The 23,866-nt window shown below is 44.3% G+C and overlaps 1 protein-coding gene and 1 long non-coding RNA gene across 2 annotated transcripts; one reads left to right on the top strand and one right to left on the bottom strand.

Moving 5' to 3' along the window:
- Positions 1-4,232: 4,232 nt before the first annotated feature.
- Positions 4,233-8,216, top strand: LOC125510771. Its single transcript, XR_007284736.1, has 3 exons — positions 4,233-4,678; positions 4,774-7,116; positions 7,213-8,216. It is a non-coding gene; the product is annotated as an uncharacterized LOC125510771 (long non-coding RNA).
- A 120-nt stretch (positions 8,217-8,336) lies between these two features.
- Positions 8,337-11,228, bottom strand: LOC125510770. The gene is made up of 6 exons (XM_048676033.1): positions 10,839-11,228; positions 10,230-10,333; positions 9,790-9,900; positions 9,574-9,721; positions 8,947-9,224; positions 8,337-8,823 (listed from the first exon to the last, which is right to left on the bottom strand). The coding sequence occupies exons 1-6, from the start codon at positions 11,091-11,093 to the stop codon at positions 8,607-8,609; spliced, it is 1,113 nt and encodes a 370-aa protein (XP_048531990.1). The 5' UTR covers positions 11,094-11,228; the 3' UTR covers positions 8,337-8,606.
- Positions 11,229-23,866: the final 12,638 nt, after the last annotated feature.

Genomic DNA, 23,866 nt, shown 5'->3' with positions numbered 1-23,866 from the left:
AGGTTTCAGACTTAGTGAAATTAACAGCATGTCAGGAATTTATCATCAGGAAGCAATGTTTAGAGCATTATAACTACATGCTACAGGAACATATCATGGCAAAGCAAGGCATGGCATGAAGCTACTCTAAGCATATAACAAAAGTCCCTTAGTGACCATGAGCCAAAAGGGATCAGAAAATACAATTGCAAGCATGTGAACATAGCAAAAACATAAACAGATTCATACTTAGTGAAAAACTGGAGCATGCAAAACAAATTAACAAGTAGGCATGTTTACGAGCTCGATGCACTCACTACGAGGCATTGCATGTCAATCTAAGCATACACCTAGCAAATAGACATGGCATAGAAGCTATACATGGCAAGAACAACAACATAGCATGCACAGATCAACAACAACAAGCTTGGCAAATTGCAAAACATGTTAACAATCTGCCAGGAACATTTTATAGCAAAAGTAGAGCTCGATTGACTCAAGCTAGGGTGCTCCATAATTGCAAACAAAGACATGGATGGATAGAGCACAACATTATCTACAAAACATCCTTACTGATCATGCTCAAAAGAGGCACGGATCACTAGGAAACAACATGAATATATGGCATAAAAATAATGACAGGGCAAGGACTTAGTGAAATTCAAGTCCCTGAAATCAGCATCATTGAGTAAGCTACTTTGCATGCTTGTGCTAGTCACCACAAAGATCACAAAAATACATGGCATACACCCCTGTAAAGATGGCATGGCATTCTTCAAAACACATGTATAACTCAGGATCATAGCATGCACACATTAATCATGGCAAAAATGACAAAAGTGCATTTGCTGAAACAGATCTGAAACTATCATCACATAGCCCTCTTCCAACAGCATTTCGGGCATCAAGATGAGCTCAAATGAAAATGGTGCAATGAGATGAAATGATGTACTCGTCGAGGCGAACATTTTGATCTGCTACACGCACGAATCGGAGCAACGGTTGCAGAGTTATGACATGTCAAAGAATGCAAAAATGCTAAGGTTTAGGGACAAAAAAGTCAACCAAGGGGGAAATCTCAGATCTGGATCCGGCGTGGGGTACTGTAGCAGCGGAGGTCGAGGATCGCCGGAAATGGAGCCGCGGTGGCCAGAGTCGAGGAGGGAGCGCCAGATCCGGTGCGGGAAGGTCGCGGGCGAGTCCCTGCAGCGGCCGGCGAGACGATGGGCGGCGAGGCGCGGCAAGGCGGCGGAGGAACGACGTCGGCGGCGAGGCGGCGTCAGCGGCGAGGCGGCGGGCAGCTCAACGGCGGCCGGAGAAGGAGAGGCGGCGGAGCCGGCGAGCTCGGGCGGCGCGCGAGGGAGGCAGGCGGCGGCGTCAGGCGCGGGGACGCGGCCCGGTTGCGCGGCGAGGAGGGCTGGCCTCGGGCCCGGCGGGCTTCGGCGAGGGGGCGGACGGCGTCGCCATGTGGCGCGAGCTGATTCGCCGCGGGCGGCGGCGGCGGCTTTGTCCGGCCGGAACGGACGTGTCCGGCGCGGCGCGGGGAATTTTAGGGTTAGGGGGAGAGGAGACCCGGGATTTTAGTGGAGGGACCTATTTATAGAGGTAGGAGGAGCTAGGAGACTCCAAATTGAGCACGGTTTGCGGCCACGCGATCATGATCGAACGCTCTAGATGATGGAGGAGGTTTAGGTGGGTTTTGGGACACTTTGGAAGGGTGTTGGGCTGCAACACACATGAGTCCTTTTCGGTCCCTCGGTTAACCGTTGGAGTATCAAACGAAGTCCAAATGGTACGAAACTTGACAGGCGGTCTACCGGTAGTAAAACAAGGCCGCATGACAAGTATCGGTCCAATCCGAAAACGTTTAACACCCGCACATGAAAAGAGGTAGAAAGGGACACCGGAGGACATAGGAGCGCCGGAATGCAAAACGGACAACGGGGAAAATGCTCGAATGCATGAGACGAACATGTATGCAAATGCAATGCACAAGATGGCATGATATGAGATGCATGACAAAGACAAAACACACGGAGACAAAAAAACCCGACAACGAGGAAATAACATAACTTAGTGCCGAAAATGGCAAGAGGTGGAATACAAATAGGGTAAATTACATCCGGGGTGTTACAGATGCCTCGAGAAGGAAACGACGTCAGAGACGCCGCCATCGTCCGCCAAGACCGTAGTCAGGCGTGATTTTCACCGGAAGCTGTGTCATCCTGATCTCGTGGCTGGCTAGAACCGCGCGGAGTCTCGCCATGAAGACGTATGCCACTACTGGTACTCCGGTAGAGATCCTCCATACCCTCATCGGTCCCTCCACGCACCGCCGGCCGGCCAAGACCACGCCGCGGTGGATCTGGACGGGACGCTAGATCCGCGGCCGCCGCGACCCATCTTTAGGTAGAGCCATCCACCGGTTCATCCATGGAGTGCTTCCACCATCCATGCACGAAGGGAAGCCCATCGCCGTCCTGGACCGCTGCCCGCCGCCGCACAGGCTAGGGGCGCCGCCCTGCCTGCTGCCCACGGGCGCACCACAAGAGACGCCCATGCCGCCTCAAAGGTATCCCGCTGCAGATCCGCTCGCCCTAGCGCCTTGCCATCGGGCCCGCCGCCACCGCGGACCTCGCCGGTGGCAGTGACGGCGGGAGGATGGCCGAGGGAGGCTGGCGGCGCTAGATTTTTTGGCCCCCTGGCGTCGCCCAGGGAGGCGACGCGAGGGGGTACGAGGGGGTCCTCCTATACATTGTGCTACATCTGAAAGGCCAAAATCCCTACCTCGCATGCTGATATTCCACTACCACGCAATGGAGAAAATAGGATTAAGTGTCGTCTTTCAGATGCTTAGTATGGCATTGGTGTTAGAGTGCGTAATGGGCCTAATGGCCTGGGCTGGAAGGAGGGCGCGAGAGGGCCGGCCGGGGGCCTTTTGCCCATGGCCGGACAAGATGGAAGGGATTTCCTTCTTAATTCTTGCTTGATTAGATTGATACATCTCCTCTCTTTATATAGAGTGGTTTACTTGACTCCCAAGCAAGGCTTACTTGACCCCTAAGCAGACGACCCATATCTCTAATTAACCCTAAGACTAACGGGCTATACCACCAGCCCAGGCCATTAGGCCCATTACGCACTCTAACAATTGGACTTCAGACCAAGGTATTGCTGCGCTAGGTTTTGCCGTAGCCTTTTTCTTGATGTTGATGACCATCAAACATTTTTATCTCCATCATAGTAGTGTTCGTGTTAACATTTGCGCGCTCCCAATTTGTCAAAAGGTTTAGAAAAACATCATAGAAGGCCAAACTCATTGCCAACTTGTTGTATCAAGAGGGGTTGAGGGGGATCAAACTTTTCCTGTCTCCTGTATATGTGTGTGTTTGGGGGGGGGCTACGTCTCAGACCCTAGTTGGCGGCTTGCATGTTAGAGATACGACAGGCAAAAGAAACGACGAAGATCAAATCAACACAGAAGGGACACAAGATTTTAACGTGGAAAACCTCTTATGTGAAGAGAAAAAAACCACGGACGGACGCCAGCTAGCGAAACTTCACTATACTGGGAGAGGTTACAAACTTCGGGGATTTAGAAAAACAAACTTATCTCGTGTGGCGGCTTACAAAAGATATATAGTACGATGAACTTATCCGCTATGTCCCAAGCCTCCTGGCGACGGACCTCTGCTCCAGAAGTTAGCATTTATACTTTATATGAATTTGGATCACAACTTAACATGACATGTCCTCTTCTAGGTCATGGCCATGGGCCTGGCCCACATGGGTTTAAGTGAGAATGGGCAAGCCCATAATGGTTCAACACAACCTGATGCTATCCCTGAGAATGTATGTTTGACAGGACCTGAATGTTGGTGTTAACCATTGTTGTTTAGTTTCTTATCATGTTTTATTTCCGAGTCTTGCATGTAGATGAAGCTGCAGCATGTGCACACTTATAAATGTGGTCACATGTACACATTGCAAAGCTTGTTAGTCGTGTTTAGAGGTGTCAGCTTGGTGTTGTGCATGTATGATACCAGGCCCGGCCCATAGGCCGGGCAAACGGGGCGCCCGCCCTGGGGCCCCGAGAGGCAGGGGCCCCAGTCCAGGTAGTGGTAAGTATCATAATCTGCCTTAGCCCAATGAAAATACACGGAAAAAAAGAAGGCCCAAGGAACAGCCCATCAGGCAAGCCGCACAAAGGAAATCAAGGACCAGCGACTCCTCTGCTCACCCAAACCACACACTCCAAGAACGGCGCCGCCACTCCCGTGCCTCTTCGCTTCCAACGTCGCGGCCGGCCTTTAATGGAAAGCTACGGCGTGAACTCATTCCCCAACCAGCACTCCTTCCTCTCTCAACGCTTGGCTTGCTCCCCAACTGGACTTTGGAGAGACCTAGATGGTACATGCATGTTCTCTTGTTCTTCTTTCTTTCTAATCTTGTTCCTCAATTCAAAGATTGATTGACAAATAGCTCTGCGTTCCGGCAAAGACGATTCCAGATAGTACATCCATTAAATCTGCATGTGTCTTGTTCTGCTTTTCATTGGATCCAAATGTGAGAGAGTCTTCAGGAAGGAGATTAGGAGAAGGGAGAAAATTTAGGCAATTCAGGCGTGTCTTTTTGTTCGTGTTGACTGCTATGGTGTACGGATAAGCCACCTACAACATCCACATGAATCGGTTTCCAGGTGCTTTTGATCCCTGTAGTAACATGTTTTGACATCATAGTTAGTTTATAAACATGAAATACTCAGCGTGCTTTGCTTTACTATGACTTATGCAGGATAGTTATTCTTTGAGTAAACAATTTTGGAGTGAAGAGCATGGTAGATCGGGGATGATCCAGAAACAAATGTAAGTTCAGGCAATAGTTTTATTTCTCATGGAAACACAAATGTTTTATGTTGCAACCAGTTTTGACAAGGCTATTTGTTTTGCCAAAAAGAAAGATGTGTCCACTGACAATTAGGAAATTGATCTTTTCTGGCGCTATATTGTTTCATTACTATCATGATGGATAAATAGTAGTATTCTCAGTCTTAGAGTCCAAGATCAACAATATATGCTATGTACTCTATATTTACTTTGCTTCCGAAGAACGACTTAGCTTTTGTTTGTCAAGAAGGGCCCCTTGTTCTTATCTTGCCCCTGGGCCCCATATATCTGTGGGTCGGCCCTGCATGTATGGCACCAAGTATGCGTGTGAGTCTGCATCCAAGAGTTAGTTAGTTGCAAGCCTGGATAGTAGAAGGAGTGAATCACACGTACATGCATGGATAGAGTTTGTTGGTAGATTGGCTTAGAAGTGATCTTAGTAATCAGTCCTTATCTCCAAGACGTGGGGAGATCGGCCGAGTCGTGTGGCCAAGTCATGGGATTACTAGTGGCAGTTTGTACCGGCTAGTGGAGCTAGTCGTGGTGTGACTGGCTTGTGTACGTGCACTACTAATAGGCCGTGTAACAAATTCATTTGCTTAAGAGAAAGAGAGTCAAAAAAGGCACAAGTTGTGCGGTGCCAAAACTCCTGTGTGCTCTTCTTCTATCTTGTGTGCGTGAGTTTATCTCCTACCTTGGGCAGAGATTACACTGAAATGGTGTTATAACACACATTAGGTGAATTTAATGTGATTTTACAATATATGCTCAGTACTAGATTTAGGGAATTTGGCAAAGATACTATTTGCCATCAGTCAGCTCTTTGCCGTCCGCCGTCAGCTAGCGGACGGCAAAGAGATGGATGGGGTCCAGTGGACGACACTGCTGTAGTGGCCGTCCACCTTCTTTGCCGTCTACGACCGACGGCAAAGGGGTCTTTCCCATCCGCTGGCAAAAAGCAGACGGCAAATCAGCTCTTTGCCCGTGTTTACAGGGCCGGGCAGGTTTGTCATCCGCGGCTGACGGCAAAGACGTTTGCCGTCCGCTTTCTGGTCCTTTGCCGTTTGTCGTCGCAGATGGCAAAACAGCTGATTCCTGTAGTGGCTGCTGATGAATATTTTTGCTCAGAAAGAACAATGGAGGCACTAAACTTTAATTAGGTTGACAAACCTAAGCCGCAACATGTTAGAGTCAATCAAATTCTTCTTCAGACTATTTTGAGAAGCACATCAAAATCAAGTAAGCACATGTCCTTGGCATAAGGTTCAATATACTATATACTAAACCCTTTGGAGTTCTTCTTCGAACAACATTCAGAACATCAATACTGATGTAATCATCAATGCGCTTGCTACACTATTCAGTAGCACCGATGGCATAACTTCTTAAACCAATGTGAACAAGGTCTTCAACTTTAATCCAAAGATAGTGATAAAATGCTTACTTTGGTGCATATAGTTGGACATGGCAGCTTAAATGCTTGACAACACGTTCTTCAAAACATTATTATTAACTACTTTGGAGCATTCTATATAAATTATTACCAATTGCTGCTCACTGTTAGATGATTAAGATAATGAACAAGCCATATCCCAGCAACAAGAGAGAATTATCTTTTGGCAGAAAAGTCTTAATGTGATAAATGGTTATATATCTATTGGGAAATTTAGTGTGTAATAGGTTTGAGTAAATAGATCAACTACATGCATAGTTTTTGAGGGATGCTATATATGCATAGCACCTTTATGATTGAGTCTGCTGAGATATAGATATACCTCTTTCACAAGAGTTGAGTTGTAGAGATAATGGTTGATAGTTCATCGCGGAATGATCAAAATAGGTATTCTTTTGGAGTGGAAACATTTAGCTTAACCTTGACTTCTTTTTACATAAGAGGTAACAAGTATGGATGGCTGGAGGTCCAAGTGATTCGGAAAAAAAACTGAAGTTTAAGAGAAATGGGTATTTGTTCCATAACTAGAGCCAATTAAATGATTGGCACTAAAAATTCAAGCCTTCAACCAAGCATGTAGCGATAAATGTCACAACCACTCGCGCTAACTCTTGTAATATGAGTAGAGTTCAACCTCTTACATATACACTAGAGTTCAACCTCTTACATATACAAGTAGTTTCCTCGTTGTTACCTTCACAGGAATTGTAAATTCAGTGCCAACACTATTGCTCCAACACATTGGCAGAGACAATGGAAAAATGTGTTACGAATGATAGGCAACGGGAACACGGAGTGGTATGCATATCTTCTACACAACTTGTAGTTCAGGTCATTTTGTCATTGTGTTGTACAAATATCACAAAATGTATACTATTTATGCCTTTCTTCTAGGTGCGGCGCACGGCCATGAAGAAGGGTTGGAGCTGTTCTTGAGTCCATTGTATGTTCTACATAGGTTTACCTAGTGATTGCGCTCTTCCCGTGTGAGCCTTAGTGCTTTGCTCCCGAGGTTTGACAAGACCTTGTATTGGTGACCATGTTTGATGTTTCCTTTGCTTTTTAGCTGGATCACAGTCGTCCCAATTCCCAAATGAGCTTGCCAACTATAGGTTATTCTCAATCTGAGGCCAAAACTAGTAATGAATGCTAGCCGTAGCACGATTCGCTAGTACAACAATGATCTAAGAGCATGTCTAACAGAGCCCTCAAAACTCAACCTTCAAAACCAGTTTGAGGGCTGAGAAAATATCGTTTTGAAGGCCGAAAATCCCTGGCGCAGATCAGTGCCCTCAAACCAACCCTCAAAATCTCTGTCTCGTCGTCCTCTTCGTCTGCACGGAGGGAATCGAGCCGAGACGCTCGGGAGCGAGGGAATCGTCTCTGTCTTCATCAACGTCATGCGCTGCTCACCGCCGGAATTCGTCGCTGTTCGTCGACGTGGGTGCCCGCCCGCCACTGATTTTGGCCGACGTGGGTGGCCGCCACCATCTCCGCGTTTAGATTACTAAAATAGTGATGTAAACTAATATAAGAGCGTTTAGATTACTAAAATAGTGATGTAAATGCTCTTATATTAGCTTATGGAGGGAGCACTTCGTATTTGTATAGGACTTGTCTTGATGGCGTATGGTGTGATGCCAGTTGTGTGGAGTTCTTGGTCGGAGCGTGCGGGTCGCGCCAGGCGTTTGGTGGTGGCATTTCTCCTCTCTGTGATGCTGCCATGGGAGCCCAAGGGGGAGGGGGATTAACCACCGGCTACCCGAAGAATAAGCCTTTTGGTCCTCAGATCTGCAGGGAGAGGTCCTGGCCTTGCTGCTCTCTTCACACTGCCTTGGTGGAGGAAGATGGGACGCAGAGGAGGCTCAATCCGTCTCCAGCGGAGCTGCAACAGCAGTTCAGTCCTGGAGCTGGAGCTCATCAGCGCGTGCGTGCGTGATGGGCCGACAGCGCGCATCGTCGGTCCCTTCCCTTTGGGGGTGTCACTTCTTATCTCAACATTTTGACATCAAAAGAAATGCAGACAAAAGATGTGCTTATATGCTTCTAAAATATTCTTCTACAGATAAGACATGGGTTTGACTTGCCTGAACGAAATCAGTTTACTGAGCACAACATTTTGGTGATCCTTTGGTAACAAAAAAACATGCTATCTTTCACTGGTATGTGTGATACGTTAATAGGTAACCCGCGTCCTCTTATATCCTGTGCTACAGCTGAAAGGTTGAACGCCCTATCTCAAATGCTGATCTTCCACTGGTGGAGAACATAGGATGAAATGCCGTCTTTCAGGCGCTCAACAGCGAGTCGGACTTCGGACCAAGGTACTGCTGCCAGATCTCGCCCGAGCCTTTTTCTTGGTGCTGACGGCCATCTTCAGCGCAAACATTCTTGGGTCCGTCATAGTAGAGAATGTCTGTGTTAGTGTCTGCGCGCTTCCAGTTGGTAGGGAGCTTTAGATAATCGTTATAGAAGGCCAGAGTCATTGCCAACATAACGCTGTCCCTGAAAATGGATGTTTGGCAGGAATGGGAATGGTGTTATCATATACCTAGGTGAATAAGTATGATTTTATAATACATGCTCAAGATGGGTATTTTTGCCCAGAACAGAATCTGAGTCACTGACCTTTGATTAGCTAGGTTGACAGCCTTGGTCCAAAAGGCGATAGAGTCAATGAGATTCCTCTTTATATTACGTGGCTCCACCAGAAGCACATCAAAATCAAGGAAGCACGTGTCCTTGTCAAAAGTTACAGTATGATGTAGCAAACCTCTTGGAGCTGTTCTTTGCACAGCACTCAGAACATCCATACTGATGTAATCTCCAAGGCACTTGCTACAATCTTCAGAGGCACCCACCGCATAACTGCCCAAATCAATGCGAACAAGGTCTTCAATTTTGCCCTGGGCACGTAGGAGCAACATTTCACATAAGGTAACCCGAAGATACTGAGAAAATGCATACTTTGCTATATACTTGGACGTGACAGGTTATGCCTTTTGTGTTTAATAACTGGATATTCGTGCTCAAAATCTTCCATGGAGCTATGCCTAATTTATCAAAGAACTCACAACCCTGGCAATATGACCGCTCGCTATCATCATAAGTTAAATTGTTAAGAGAGCAAACAAGCCATATGACCAGCAACATAAAAAAACTATCTTCTGGCAGAATTTTTTAATGGGACAAATGGCTATCTCTCGGGCAGTCCCATAATAAGCTGAGTAAATAGATCAGATATATGCATAGTACCTTTATGATTGAGTCTGCTGAGGTATAAACATATCTCGTTCGTGAGAGAGCCCTTGCAATAACGATTGGTGACAGTTCATTGGGGAATGACGCAAAAAAGTTTCCTTCTGGAGTGGCACGATTTAGCTTATCCTTGATTTTCTTCTGGCTGAAGGTAACAAGTATGAGGACGCGAGAATTCCAACGATACGTGACCATTTTAATTTGTGCGCTCACCTAGTAACAGTAATATTTGAATCAGGTAGCACTGCTTTTATCTTGTAGTAGGGCACTTGATCATTGCCTCCTTCAGGTATCAAGAAATTGAAGGATACATGATGCGGATCACTGTAAAAAAAAGTAAAAGAAACATGTTGGTTACATAAAACACTAAAAAAATACGTAAAGCCACAATTACGTCATTAATTCTGTTCTATACTGTAGTATTGCAATGAGCAGAGGTAAAACTATCCAATACCAAAGGGGTGGTTTATCACTTTATGTTTTGCAGTCACCATTGTCCATGGAAATGTGAAATAATCATGAATCTTATGATGCAGGATGACATTTTTCTACAGCAGGTACCATAAAGTTCTGGTAGTTAAAGGCTCTCTGTTATCGTGTTAATTTCCTCACAGCAAAATTACTGAAATAAACATAAAACGGAGAAACAGAACCTTGAGCTGGACAGGGTGGAGTTTGTCAGCACAGCGAGAGTACGAAGATCCAGACAGCTTATCGAAGAGTAGACATCTACAGTTTTAACCTCATGGGACAGATCCTGCGGGCAAAATAAAATATAGAGCTTATTTTGGTAATTCGGAATAACTTGTAATCGAAACCGTTGTCAGTGCAAATCAATCCCAACTCTGAGGAGACACCCTATAAAGTACAGTAAACCACCAGGCAGGAATTCCAATTTAACCCTGCACTACTACTACTAGTATCAAGTTTAGTTTTGATCCTACATTTGGTTCCTATACTGTAAATTTCAAGCACCCACGAGATGGAGGCCAAATCGCATCCACCCAATTTCCCCATCCGTGAAAGAAGTGCATTTATCATGAGTAAAACAGTTAGAAAAATCATGAAAATGGGAATCCCAATTATACGAATTGCATGCTAGTGATGCCCTAGTGAATCGGGGTGAAATATGGAGAAATCAATAGGCAGGCAGGGAATATCGCTCCGCCCACTCAAGTCCAAGAGCGCAAATCGTAGGCAGCGGGGGAGCCGGGAGCGAGACGGGCGGGCCCGGCGAAACGCGGCGGCGGCGGCGGCAGTACCTGGGGGTGGCGCGAGGAGTCGAAGGGGACCCAGGTGCGGGAGGGGTCGGCGGGGTGGCGGAAGTGGGTGGCCGGCAGGAACTGGAGGCCCCCGAGCACGAGGACGGCGGCGAGGGCCAGCATCTGCATCCCGGGCCACGCCCGCGGCGCCGGCTCGACGTCGCAGTGGATGACGCGCTGCCCGCCCGGAGGCTGCCCCTCGCCCCTCGCGCTCGCGGCGGCCGCCGCCGCGGGCCGGCGCTGGAGGCCGTCCATGGAAGAGCCGGGCGGTGGGGGCGGTGGTGGGAATGGGTGTGGAAACGGGCGGCTCGAGCTTCGAAGTCTTCGTCGCCGGGCGTGGGTTTGTTAGTAGACGGGCCGGGGCTCTGTTTTTGCTCTGGCCTTTTGGATCTTGCGGGCGATCGGGCGGTCCGATTTATGTGCCATCTCAGGAAAGCCTGTACCAACGGCCTTGTCCTCAGCAAATGATTTTTATTGAGTTCCATAGATAAGGTTGGGTTTCCCACAAGAAATTCTAGAGCAAACCCTTTGAATTTGAATTGTGGTTTTGCTATGTGTCACAATTTGCCCTTCCTCCTCCTTCTTTTCGCCTCTAGTTGTGTGAGGCGGAGCTCACCGGCTAAGTCGGCCAAGGAGATGACAATGGCAGCGCGTGAGCTCGAAAATGAGATCTCACTAGAGTGCGATGGTGACTTGAAAGGAGTGACCTGAAGTTTACGAAAAATCAGACACATGTGCTATATATAACCAGCTCAACTAACATTCACACAATAAATGACATAACTGTGTGTGTGCCAATTCTCAGTACATGGATGGAGTTATAAATAGGTTCTTCATCGCTACCTTTTTCTCTAGAATTGTAGTTGTATGCGTGAATGCTGTCGCTCGGACACATCAACAGGGAAGTGGTAATGTGTTAGGAATGGTAGGCAACGGGAGCGCCGGCAACAATATGATCGAAGAGTGCCGTGTGCACAAAGTGGTGTGCATATCAATAGGAATTTTTCATGCAATCGTGCTATTAGCAACATCCAAATTGGAGTTCTGAAATCTCACGGGATGATAGAAATTTCCTTAAGAGTAAGACGAGAGTAGTACTAAGATCTGGAACATTGGGCAGGCAAAAATCCTATGTGGCCACAGGAAGTGCATGTGGGTCACCTAGAGTTTGCCCACTGAGCTGGGTCATTTACTCTACAATCATTCCTAGTGCATTGTTGCGTAGGATTGGCCACAGATATGCTTCACTGACCTAACGCATGACCGTCAAGGTTTTTATTTCAGCATGCACATGCCGCAAGGAGCATTCAATCAATCTTGCTCAAGACATGTTGTACAAATTACATCAATGCCCTCTTTTTCAAAAGCTAGAATCAAACCATTTTATATATGAAAAACCATGCATTAAATTCATGCGTCGTTGAAATGCACTGAAAAGCTCCCCAATCTTAAAAAGAAGCCAGCTTATATATGATATCTTTGCGAAAAACAATATGACTTTAAAGCAGACAAAGTGTCTCAAACTTGATTGTAGAAGAAAAACCTGGCTTCCGAGTTTAGAGTATATCCACTTATGGATAAAGTAATATAAATATGTTTGTTCTTCATTTGCCCAGGCAGGAGAAGAAACAAATTAACCATTTAGAGAAATCTCCCTCAAAAATGCCAAATGGGCCAAATAGCTAGTTTTAGTAACCTAGCTAGGACACTGGACATGCATGCATGTTACTTTGCTTACCTTTTGGAATATTTTTAGTTGAAATTTAGGGTCTCCTTAGTTAGTAGGATTCTGGAATTAGAAATATGCAAAATACCTACTAGGAAAGAAATGCATGCACAACATGGAGTATTGGAAAAATATATTTATTTATTTTGCAAATTTAGATGTTGGTCCACATGAATAGAGAAAAACTTTGATGTCACATAGTCAGATTAAAATCAATCCACATGATAAAATATAGTTAGGATGTTATTTTGACATTAAGGATGTCGTTTTTGTACTTTGTGCATACGTATTCTATAAAGTCGTACATGTTATTTAAATCTCATGAGTCTTTTTCATTTGAAATCGGGATCAAGAGAAACATCCTCCATTTTTCATTTGCTGCATTCCTTTGAACTAGATGCATGAATAGTGCCATGGTATGCTTTTTCCCCCTATTCATATTTTCTTCTGGTTTTGGTGTGAACCAAAGCTATCTTACATGATTAACAAAGGAATTGAGTGTATTTGCACCACCAAGCCTCGCTTGCAAGGCTCAACAAAAACTTTCCTTTTAGCAATTGGAAAATGTATAAGATCATAACCACACATTAAAATGAGCTCGAGACCAATCACACCCCCAATGTAGTTATTTCTAATTTCTTTTTGACGTATTACTCATCTTATTTGATGTTGCACACTAAATTGCAGATGTATTTTACAACCACCCATCTCTTTCCACGTATTATGCATCCTATATAATCTCCTCTCCTTTGCAAATTACAATACTCAGCCATCCCTATACATTTTCGGCCAAAACTTTACTTATTTCTTTATGATTCCATTCTACACTTGATCAAATACTCGATACCCAATTGTACACGTATGACAAGAGAAGACAATGAAGAGTTCCAAGAATACGATGAAACAATGCTTACCAATCATGCTTGAGTAACATTCGAAAGTTTTAGCTCAATGAAGATGCATGGAAAAGATGTGTGGTGTAGACTTAGGATTGAAAGGCGTCGGAACAACCTATCAAGAAATAGCCTTATTTCTTGGGAGAGGCATATCATAGTGTCGTAGTTCACCAGAATAGATTTGTTACTTTGACAAAGTTCTAATGTGACTAGTTGAGTCCGCATGCATCCATCCATCTAGACCAAAGAGACTGTGCATGACCACGTGTACTTGTCTCCGTGAGTTGCACTGGTTTCTGGCATACGCATGCACATGTGCACGCATGCATCCATCTAGGCCAGAGAGAACTTACACGTGCATGCTTCTATGAGTTGCACATAAGGCAGGAACATGGTGTATCTTCGTCAGTCAGCATGTTCAGAGTAGGATCACATTTTGAAACAAAAGAAACTATGGATGTTACCCTTGCCCAACAAAAATCCCGCACTTTCTATGGAGACTGGCCCTGTAAGAATGAAACTACAAAGCAGAGGAATGGAAATGGATACATGATGGCCATCAGCGCCTTGCACCGTGCTGTGCGCTCGACACAGCTACTCTTGTGGGCGCTCTACTTCTTCTTCCAAGCGGGCCAAGAAGCTCCGCGATGTCTCCTTGCTGATCCAGTTGCCTCTCAAGGGCACACCCAAATAGCTCGGGAAGAACAAGCTCAAGGCGCTCACAGACTGCTACGACCTCAACCTCAACGGCGTCCTGGTGGAGGCCGAGGCTCGCTCTGTGGCCTCTGCTTCTACCTCGTGTGCGCACACCCTCGACCTTAACGATTAGACGATTCAGAGTGATCGTTGCATTAGTTGGCCTTATGCCTATTTTGCTAGAGCAGTTCATGGTTGTTCCCTTTCCCAGCCTGTTGGGAGTCGTCAGGGCGGGTTCCGTTTGTGTTCGTCCTGAGGTTTGGTCGGGTCTCTTGGCCCTCTCTACCGCTGTCTGTATACTATGGTAGTGTCTTGTGTTGGTCGAGTTTGTGGTCTCTCGCTTGTAAGCTCCGGATGTTAGTTTGATGCATGGCATGTTTATTTTCTCTACTTCCCGTCTCTCTTGGATGATCTCTCAGCTCACACTTTTTTTTGAACCGGGCTTTACCCCTTTCCATTACTAAGAGCGGAAATACAAACCAGTTCAAGTTGACAGGAGGAGGGAAAGAGGGTAGAGCGAGTTCAAGCATTACCAGGAAACCCACCACATCCGCCCGCCATCGAAACGGGTGCCATGGGGCGAAAACCTAGTAACACTACCATCAAGTTTATTACAGCCAACTAAAGAACGACCAAACAGACGCAAACCACATATCGGACTGCCCGAACTAGCATGACTAGACAAAAGTATCAGACGACGAGAGTAGACGGAGAGGATCGCCTCCAGCTCCATTTCCAGGGGACGCCAGGGTCATTTTTCACCACGCTGAGGCCGCCCCTGATCTTCACGTCTGGATCGTTTGCTTGACAGGGTCACACAGCTTCATCAGCTGCAGCGTGCCGTTCCTGATCATCTCTGCACCTGCACGAAGCTCTCCAGCCGCCTCTCCTTTCTGCAAACCTGTCCAGTATAACAGAAACAAACAAAGGGAGAAAATAATCTCAAAAGGAGTTTTAATCTGTTTTTTCTCAAAAGTGGCCCGATTACGCACCAACCAGATGGCCCAACATGTAGCAGCTAAGCCCATAGTATAAAAGGTCTCTTTGCCAGGAAGAAATTTACTGCACCAAACGAAATATTGCCAATAGTTATTGGGGCACTTATCAGTGCCCAGCGCAGCCCCAATAGATCTCCAAACCACCCTAGTAACGGGGCAAGTGAAGAAAAGGTGTTTAGAGGTTTCTACCTCCCTGCAGAATGAACAGCAAGGATTCCCTGGCCACTTCCTTTCCCTCATCACTTGTCTTGTGAGTACCGCATCTTGGGATAGCTGCCATAAAAAGATTTTAATCTTGAGAGGAAGTTTGGCTTTCCATATCCACTTATAGTTACACCCAGCAAGGGGTTTTTCCAGCAATTTGTACACAGATCTAGTAGTAAACTTGCCGTTCTGGTTAAGCCCCCAGAAGACTTTGTCACCATCTCCACCTTTTGCAAGGGGAATGTTTTTATTGTAGATCGCAACGCTTACCACTTCTTAAGCAGATCAGGGGTAAGCCTGCGTCTAAAGAACGAACTGGCATTGTCACCAGCCAACTTGTTCAAAGTACAGTCTGGGAAATTGCAAATGTCAAACAACTGAGGGAATTATTCCTGAATAGCAGGAGACCCATTAATCGAATGTTTCCACAGCCTAGTGATGTCCCCCATTTTAGTGTCTATCTTCCTGCCCATCATATATATATTTTTGACTTTGAGCAGTGATTTCCAGCAAGGTGAGTCAGAAAATCTGGCAGTGACATCCGCGACAGTTTTGTTGCGAAGGTATCTGGCTCGGACAATATCCTGCTAGAGCCCTTTTTGTGTTTCAAGCTTCCACGACCATTTGACCATCAGGCTTATCTTTTGTTTCCGCAGGTCCTTGATACCCAAACCTCCTTTCTCCTTGGATCTACATATTCTACTCCATTTCACAAGGTGGTATATTTTTTCTTATTACACCCTTGCCAGAAAAATCTCCTTCTGCGCTTATCCAATCTCTCAATAAAGGTTTTATTCATAAGCCACATCGACATATGATACATAGAGATTTGTGTAACCACATAATCTAACAGGGTATGTCTCCCCCCCATCGAGGCCGCATTACCTATCCAGGCCTCGAATCTCCTCAAGTACTTGCTCACAATGAACTCCCAATCCGAGTTTTTTAGGTTTGTATAGCTCACAGGCATGCCTAAATATTTAATGGGAAAGCTGCATATCTCACAGTTAAACAACTCCGCGTATTTCTTTACAGTATTTTCATCCCCCCCTCCCCCCACACAGTGAGGATTTCACTTTTCTTTAAGTTAACTTTTAACCCAGACATCATTTCGAACAAATATAGTAGCAACTTCAAGTTAACTGCCTTATCGATATCATCCTCCAAGCAAATGATGGTATCGTCTGCGTACTGCAGAACAGCTACCCCATCAGGAATGAGATCAGATGCTAAACCCGTGATCAGCTTATTTTTCTGGGCGTTTTTAATCATTTTGGTGAGGCATTCAACAGCCAGGTTGAACAGAAAAGGAGAATGGGGATCCCCTTGGTGAACCCCCTTGGCACTTTGGAAGTATGGGCCTGTGCAGTTATTCAACTTGATGCTAACTGTCCCCTCGTATAGGATTTGTTTAATCCATCCACACCAAGTTTCATTAAAGCCGCGCATTTTGTGACATTCGAGAAGGAAATCCCAGTTTACTTTGTCGTAGGCTTTTTCGAAATCAAGTTTAAGAACAATCCCCACTCTTTTCTTGGCATGTGTATAGTTGAGAAACTCATGGAGTGAGAGCACTCCATCCATGATGTTCCTACCTTTCACAAAGGCATTCTGAGTGAGGCTGATTAGCTTATCAGCATATACAACAACCCTACGGTCGAGCACTTAAGTTATGAGCTTATAGGGGCAACGGAGCAAGAGAATTGGCCTGAATTGCTGAATTCTCTCAGCACTAGACACTTTAGGCAGAAGGGTAATAATCCCATAATTGAGATGTTTAATATCAAGCTTTCCTTGATGGAAATGGTCAAAAAGGGCCATGATATCGTCCTTAACTATCTCCCAACAGACCTGATAAAATTCAACAGGAATATTATCAGGTCGGGGGGCTCTATTTGAGGCCATGTCAAACAAAGCAGTTTTAACTTATAGCTCTGTAAATTCTCAACTCACACTTGTCTCTTCTATGGTAAACTGGTTACCAATGATTATTGCTAGCTGGAATTTGTGTGGATTGGGTGAACCAAATAAACATTGTTTAATTATGGAGAACTCGGTTCTTCCAAGCCCAACATCGTCTGCCTCCAAGAAACTAAGATGAGCCAAATTGACTGTTTCACCATCAGGAAGTTTCTGCCAGCGTCGGTTTCCAACCAGCTAATGGAACATCTCTGTCCCCCGCGGTTGTAAAAACACGCGACACTATCCCCTCCCTCGCAGCCCCGTGAGGCAATAGGGAGGGGTCTTCGTTCTGCGCCGCCGGTCGTCTCCTCCTGCCTCCGAATTGTAGTTTTTACTATGTATCACAATTTGCCCTTCCTCCTCCTTCTTCTCCCCTCTAGTTGTGTGAGGTGGAGCACACCGGCTAAGTCAGCCAAGCAGATGGCAATGGCAGTGCATGAACTAGAAAATGAGATCTCACTACAGTGTGATGGTGACTTGAAAGGAATGACTGAAGTTTAATAAAAACCAGACACATGTGCTATAATGAGCTCAACTCAACATTCACACAATAAATGACATAACTGTGCGTGTCGATTCTCAGTACATGGATGGAGTTATAAATAGGTTCTTCATTGCTATCTTTTTCTCTAGAATTGTAGTTGTGTGCGTGAATGTTGTCGCTCAGGCACATTAACAGAGAAGTGGTAATGTGTTAGGAACGGTAGGCAACAGGAGCACCGGCGACAGTCCAATCGAAGAGTGTCGTGTGCACAAAGTGGTGTGCCTATCAAATTGATATTCTCATGCAATCGTGCTATTAGCAACATCCAAATTGGAGTTCAGAAATCTCACTGGATGACACAAATATCTTTGAGGGTAAGACGAGAAGTGATAAGATTTGGAGCCTTGGGCGGGTAAAAGTCCTTTGTGGTCACAGGAAGTGCATGTGGGTCACCAATAATGTCCACACGGGGTTTTCCCACTGACCTGGATCGTTTACTCTGTAGTCATCCCTAGTGCATAGTATTGCGTAGGATTGGCCATTGATATGCTTCAATAACCTAATACATGATTAGCAAGGTTTGTGTTTCGGCATGCACATACTGCAAGGAGCATGCAATCAATATTGCTCAAGGCGTGTTGTACAAGTTACATCAATGCCTTCTTTTTCAAAAGCTATAATTAAACCATTATATATATATATATATATGAAAAAAATCATGCATTAAACTCATGTGTCGTTGAAATGCACTAAAAAGCTCCTCAATCTTAAAAGAAGCCATCTCATATATGATACCTTTGTGAAAACAAATATGCCTTCAAAGCAAACAAAGTGTCTCGAACTTGATTGTAGAAGAAAAACATGGCTTACGAGTTTAGAGTATATCCACTTGTGGAGAAAGTAATATAAATATGTTTGTTCTTCATTCACCCGGCACGAGAAGAAACAAATCCCCACATGACAAAATATAGTTAGGATGTTATTGTGAGATTAAGGATATTGTTTTTGTACTTTGTGCATAGGTATTCTATAAAGTGGTACATGTTATTTAAATTCCATGAGTCTTTTTCATTTGAAATCGGGATGAAGAGAAACATCCTCCATTTTTCGTTTGCCGCATTCCTTTGAACCAGATGAATGAATAGTGCCATGGTATGATTTTTTCCCCCTATTCATATGTTTTTTATTTGGTTTTTGGTATGAACCAAAGATATCTTACAAGGTTAACAAAGGAATTGAGTGTATTTGCACCATCGTGCCTCGCTTGCAAGGCTCAACAAGCTTTCCTTTGAGAATATGAGATATCAATCGGAAACTATATATGATCATAACCACACATTAAAATGAGCTCAGGAAAATCACACCCCCAATGTAGTTATTTCTGATTTCCTTTTGACGTAGTACTCATCTTATTAGATGTTGCACATTAAATTGCATATGTATTTTACAACCACCCATCTCTTCCATGTATTATGCATCCTATATAATCTCCTCTCCTTTGCACATTACAATACTCAGCCGCCCTATACACTTTCGGCCAAAACTGTACTTATTTCTTTATGATTTCATTCTACACTTGATCAACCCAAGTGTACACATATGACAAGAGAAGACAATGAAGAGTTCCAAGAATACGATGGAACAATGCTTTCCAATCATGCTTGGGCAACATCCACAGGTTTTAGCTCAATAAATTTAGTGAAGATGCATGGAAAAGATGTGCGATATAATTTAGGATTGAAAGGCGTCGGAACAACCTACTGAGAAATTGCCTTATTTCTAGGGAGAGGAATATCATAGTGTTGTAGTTGACCAGAATAAACTTGTTACTTTGACAAAGTTCTAATCTGACTAGTCTAGTCCGCATGCATCCATCCATCTAGACCAAAGTGACTGCACGTGTACTTGCTTCCGATGAGTTGCAGTAGTTTCTAGTATACGCATGCACATGTGCACGCATCCATCCACATCTACGTGAGAGAGAACTTATACGTGCATGCTTCTATGAGTTGCAAACAAGCTAGGAACATGGTGTAGCTTCGTCAGTCAGGGTGTTCAGCGTAGGATCACATTTTGAGAGAAAAAACTATGGATGTTACGCTTGCCCAACAAAATCCCGCACTTTCTATGGGGACTGGCCCATAATAACCTACCTGTAAGAATGAAACTACAAAACATAGGAATGGAAATGGATACATGATGTCCAATATTTCATCTAGATGAAGACAAAGGTCATTGTTTCCTAAACCGCAAATATGTCAAGGTTGTTTGGACATGGTACTTTATACTTATTTCTTTACAATTTCCTTCTAAACTTTATCAAATACTTGATACCCAATTGTACACGTATGACAAGAGAAGACAATGAAGAGTTCCAAGAATACAATTGAACAATGCTTACAAACCATGGCTGGTTAACATTCATAGGTTTTGACTTAGTAAATTCAACGAAGATGCATGGAAAAGATGTGTGGTGTAGACTTAGGATTGAAAGGCATTGTAAATACCTATCGATAAATTGCCTAATTTCCAGGGAGAGGAATCCGAAATCATTGTAGTTCATCGGCACAGACTTCAGTCAATCTCAAGACCCACTGACTCAGTCTCTCGGATATGCTCATAGGGGCAGGGTATGTGTTACTGCATTCATAGGAGTAGGATGTGCATGCATGCATTTATAGGTGAGTGTATATGCATGTATGTTGGCATCTGCATCTACACTATGTTTCTAATAAAATATGAACAATCCAACTTCTTCTTCCAAGAAGGTAACAAGTTTCCTGTCTCTACATGCTTGTATGGACACATCCATCCATCTTCTTTGATAAAGGGCGATTTTTATTATCTCAAAATGTAGCATCAAGTGGATACAAAGTATTATGAGTAACACTCGGTCTCTGCATAACTAGTATGCACACGATCCAATATGAAAGTCTGACAAAAATTAGGTGAAAATGTTGCTCGACATGCTAGATGGACTAGATACCTTGACCTAGCTACGCTGCATGACAAGTATGCTTGTGATTTTGTTTACCTATTTTATCATACGGTTGAATTTTAGGGCTTCCTTGGTTTATGAGATATTTTTTCTCTCGAGGAAATGGTTCGCAGGATTCTGAAATCCAAGAATACATAGAACACAATAATATGATATGAATGCATAGTAAAACAAAGTATTAGGAAACACCAACATTTTACAAATTTAGATGTTCAGTTCACTTGAATAGAGAAAACATGGTTATCACGCAGTCATATTGAAGTCAACCACATGAGAAAATATTATTAGGATGCTAGTGTGATACTAAAGATCTGGTTCTTGCACTTCTTATGTAGGAATTCCGAAAAGAGGTATGTCGGGACTTTTTGTACATCTTGTGTAAGAATTCTTAAAAGAGGTCCATGCGGATTGTAAATCATGAGTTTTCATTCAAATCAGTTAAAAAAATTGTCAATTTTCCAACTATATTCCTTTGAACTGGATGAATGAGTAGTGCCATGAAATGAAAATCTCATATTTCGTGTTCCTATCGAGTTTTCTTATGAACCAAAGAGGCATGTATGACAAAATCATTGAACGTAGCGAAAACATTGCATCTGGCTCACAAGGCTCCATGAGCTTTCTTTTGGAGTATGAAATGATGGGTTTCGTAGTAATTTCAAAAAATTTCCTACGCACACGCAAGATCATGTGATGCATAGCAACGAGAGGGGAGAGTGTTGTCTACGTACCCAACGCAGACCGACTGCGGAAGCGCTGACACAACGTAGAGGAAGTAGTCGTACGTCTTCACGATCCAACCGATCAAGCACCAAAACTACGGCACCTCCGAGTTTGAGCACACATTCAGCTCGATGACGATCCCTGGACTCCGATCCAGCAAAGTGTCGGGGAAGAGTTCCGTCAGCACGACGGTGTGGTGACGATCTTGATGCACTACAGCAGCAGGGCTTCGCCTAAACTCCACTACAGTATTATCGAGGACTATGGTGGCAGGGGGCACCGCACACGGCTAAGGAATAGATCACGTGGATCAACTTGTGTCTTTCTGGGGTGCCTCTGCCTCAGTATATAAAGGACTAGAGGGGGGAGGCTGGCCGGCCAAGGTGTGGCGCGCCAGGTGAGTCCTACTCCCTCTGGGAGTAGGATCCCCCCCCCCAATCCTAGTTGGAATAGGATTCGCGGAGGGGGAAAAGAGAGAGAGGGGGCCGGCCACCTCTCCTAGTACTAATAGGACTAGGGGAAGGGGGAGGCGCATAGCCCATCTAGGGCTGCCTCTTCTCTTTTCCCCTAAGGCCCATCATGGCCCATTTAGCTCCCGGGGGGTTCCGGTAACCTTCCCGGTACTCCGGTAAAATCCCGATTTCACCCGGAACACTTCCGATATCCAAACATAGGCTTCCAATATATCAATCTTTATGTCTCGACCATTTCGAGACTCCTCGTCATGTCCGTGATCACATCCGGGACTCCGAACAACCTTCGGTACATCAAAATGCATAAACTCATAATATAACTGTCATCGTAACCTTAAGCGTGCGGACCCTACGGGTTCGAGAACAATGTAGACATGACCGAGACACGTCTCCGGTCAATAACCAATAGCGGGACCTGGATGCCCATATTGGCTCCTACATATTCTACGAAGATCTTTATCGGTCAGACCGCATAACAATATACGTTGTTCCCTTTGTCATCGGTATGTTACTTGCCCGAGATTCGATCGTCGGTATTCTAGTACCTAGTTCAATCTCGTTACCGGCAAGTCTCTTTACTCGTTCTGTAATACATCATCCCGCAACTAACTCATTTAGTTGCAATGCTTGCAAGGCTTAAGTGATGTGCATTACCGAGAGGGCCCAGAGATACCTCTCCGACAATCGGAGTGACAAAACCTAATCTCGAAATACGCCAACCCAACATCTACCTTTGGAGACACCTGTAATGCTCCTTTATAATCACCCAGTTACGTTGTGACGTTTGGTAGCACCCAAAGTGTTCCTCCGGCAAACGGGAGTTGCATAATCTCATAGTTATAGGAACATGTATAAGTCATGAAGAAAGCAATAGCAACATACTAAACGATCGGGTGCTAAGCTAATGGAATGGGTCATGTCAATCAGATCATTCAACTAATGATGTGACCTCGTTAATCAAATAACAACTCATTGTTCATGGTTGGGAAACATAACCATCTTTGATTAACGAGCTAGTCAAGTAGAGGCATACTAGTGACACTTTGTTTGTCTATGTATTCACACATGTATTATGTTTCCGGTTAATACAATTCTAGCATGAATAATAAACATTTATCATGATTATAAGGAAATAAATAATAACTTTATTATTGCCTCTAGGGCATATTTCCTTCATGAAATGCAAACAATAAACATATGGAAGATAATAATGACCCATACAATAATAGAGCATGGTACTATAATCACACCTCACTTTAAGTTATTTCTAACGTAGTACTCACTTTTTAAAAATTGCACATTGTTGTGTATGTACTATACAACCAACCATCTCTTCATGGAATCTAATTTCTATAAAATCTCCTCTTTTTCACATATTCCCATACCCAACCTCCCCTACACATATTCTGCAAGAAACTTCACTTATTTCATTATGATTTCGTTCTACACTCAATGAAACACTCGATACTGAAGTGTTTATATGTATGAAAGGAAAATACAATGAAGAGTTCCCAATGATATGTCGGGACAATGCTTATGGGTCATGGCCAGATATCATTCACACAATAAATTCAATGAAAATGTCTCAAAAATATGTGTAGTTTTGACTTAGGATTAGGAGGCATCAGAACAACCTATCGAGTAAGTGTTTGTGTTATGGGGAGTGCAACCCTTGACTGTTGTAGCTCAATGGTGCGGGGTGGGGGCTTCGACAAGCTTGTAATAAGGCCTCTAGATCCTATTCATTTCTGAAATAGAAACAAAAGCCTCTTATCCTTCGTATACACACATGCCCATGTCCATCCCTGCAGACCGGAAGGATAATCTTGTGTCCTGTGCGTGCTTCTGTGAGTTGTACCTGGTGTTTT

The sequence above is a fragment of the Triticum urartu genome, chromosome 5 (genome assembly GCF_003073215.2).
Source record: "Triticum urartu cultivar G1812 chromosome 5, Tu2.1, whole genome shotgun sequence".
Lineage (NCBI taxonomy): Eukaryota > Viridiplantae > Streptophyta > Magnoliopsida > Poales > Poaceae > Triticum > Triticum urartu.
Note: the sequence above shows the minus strand (reverse complement) of the source record. Positions and strands in the feature narration are given on the sequence as shown.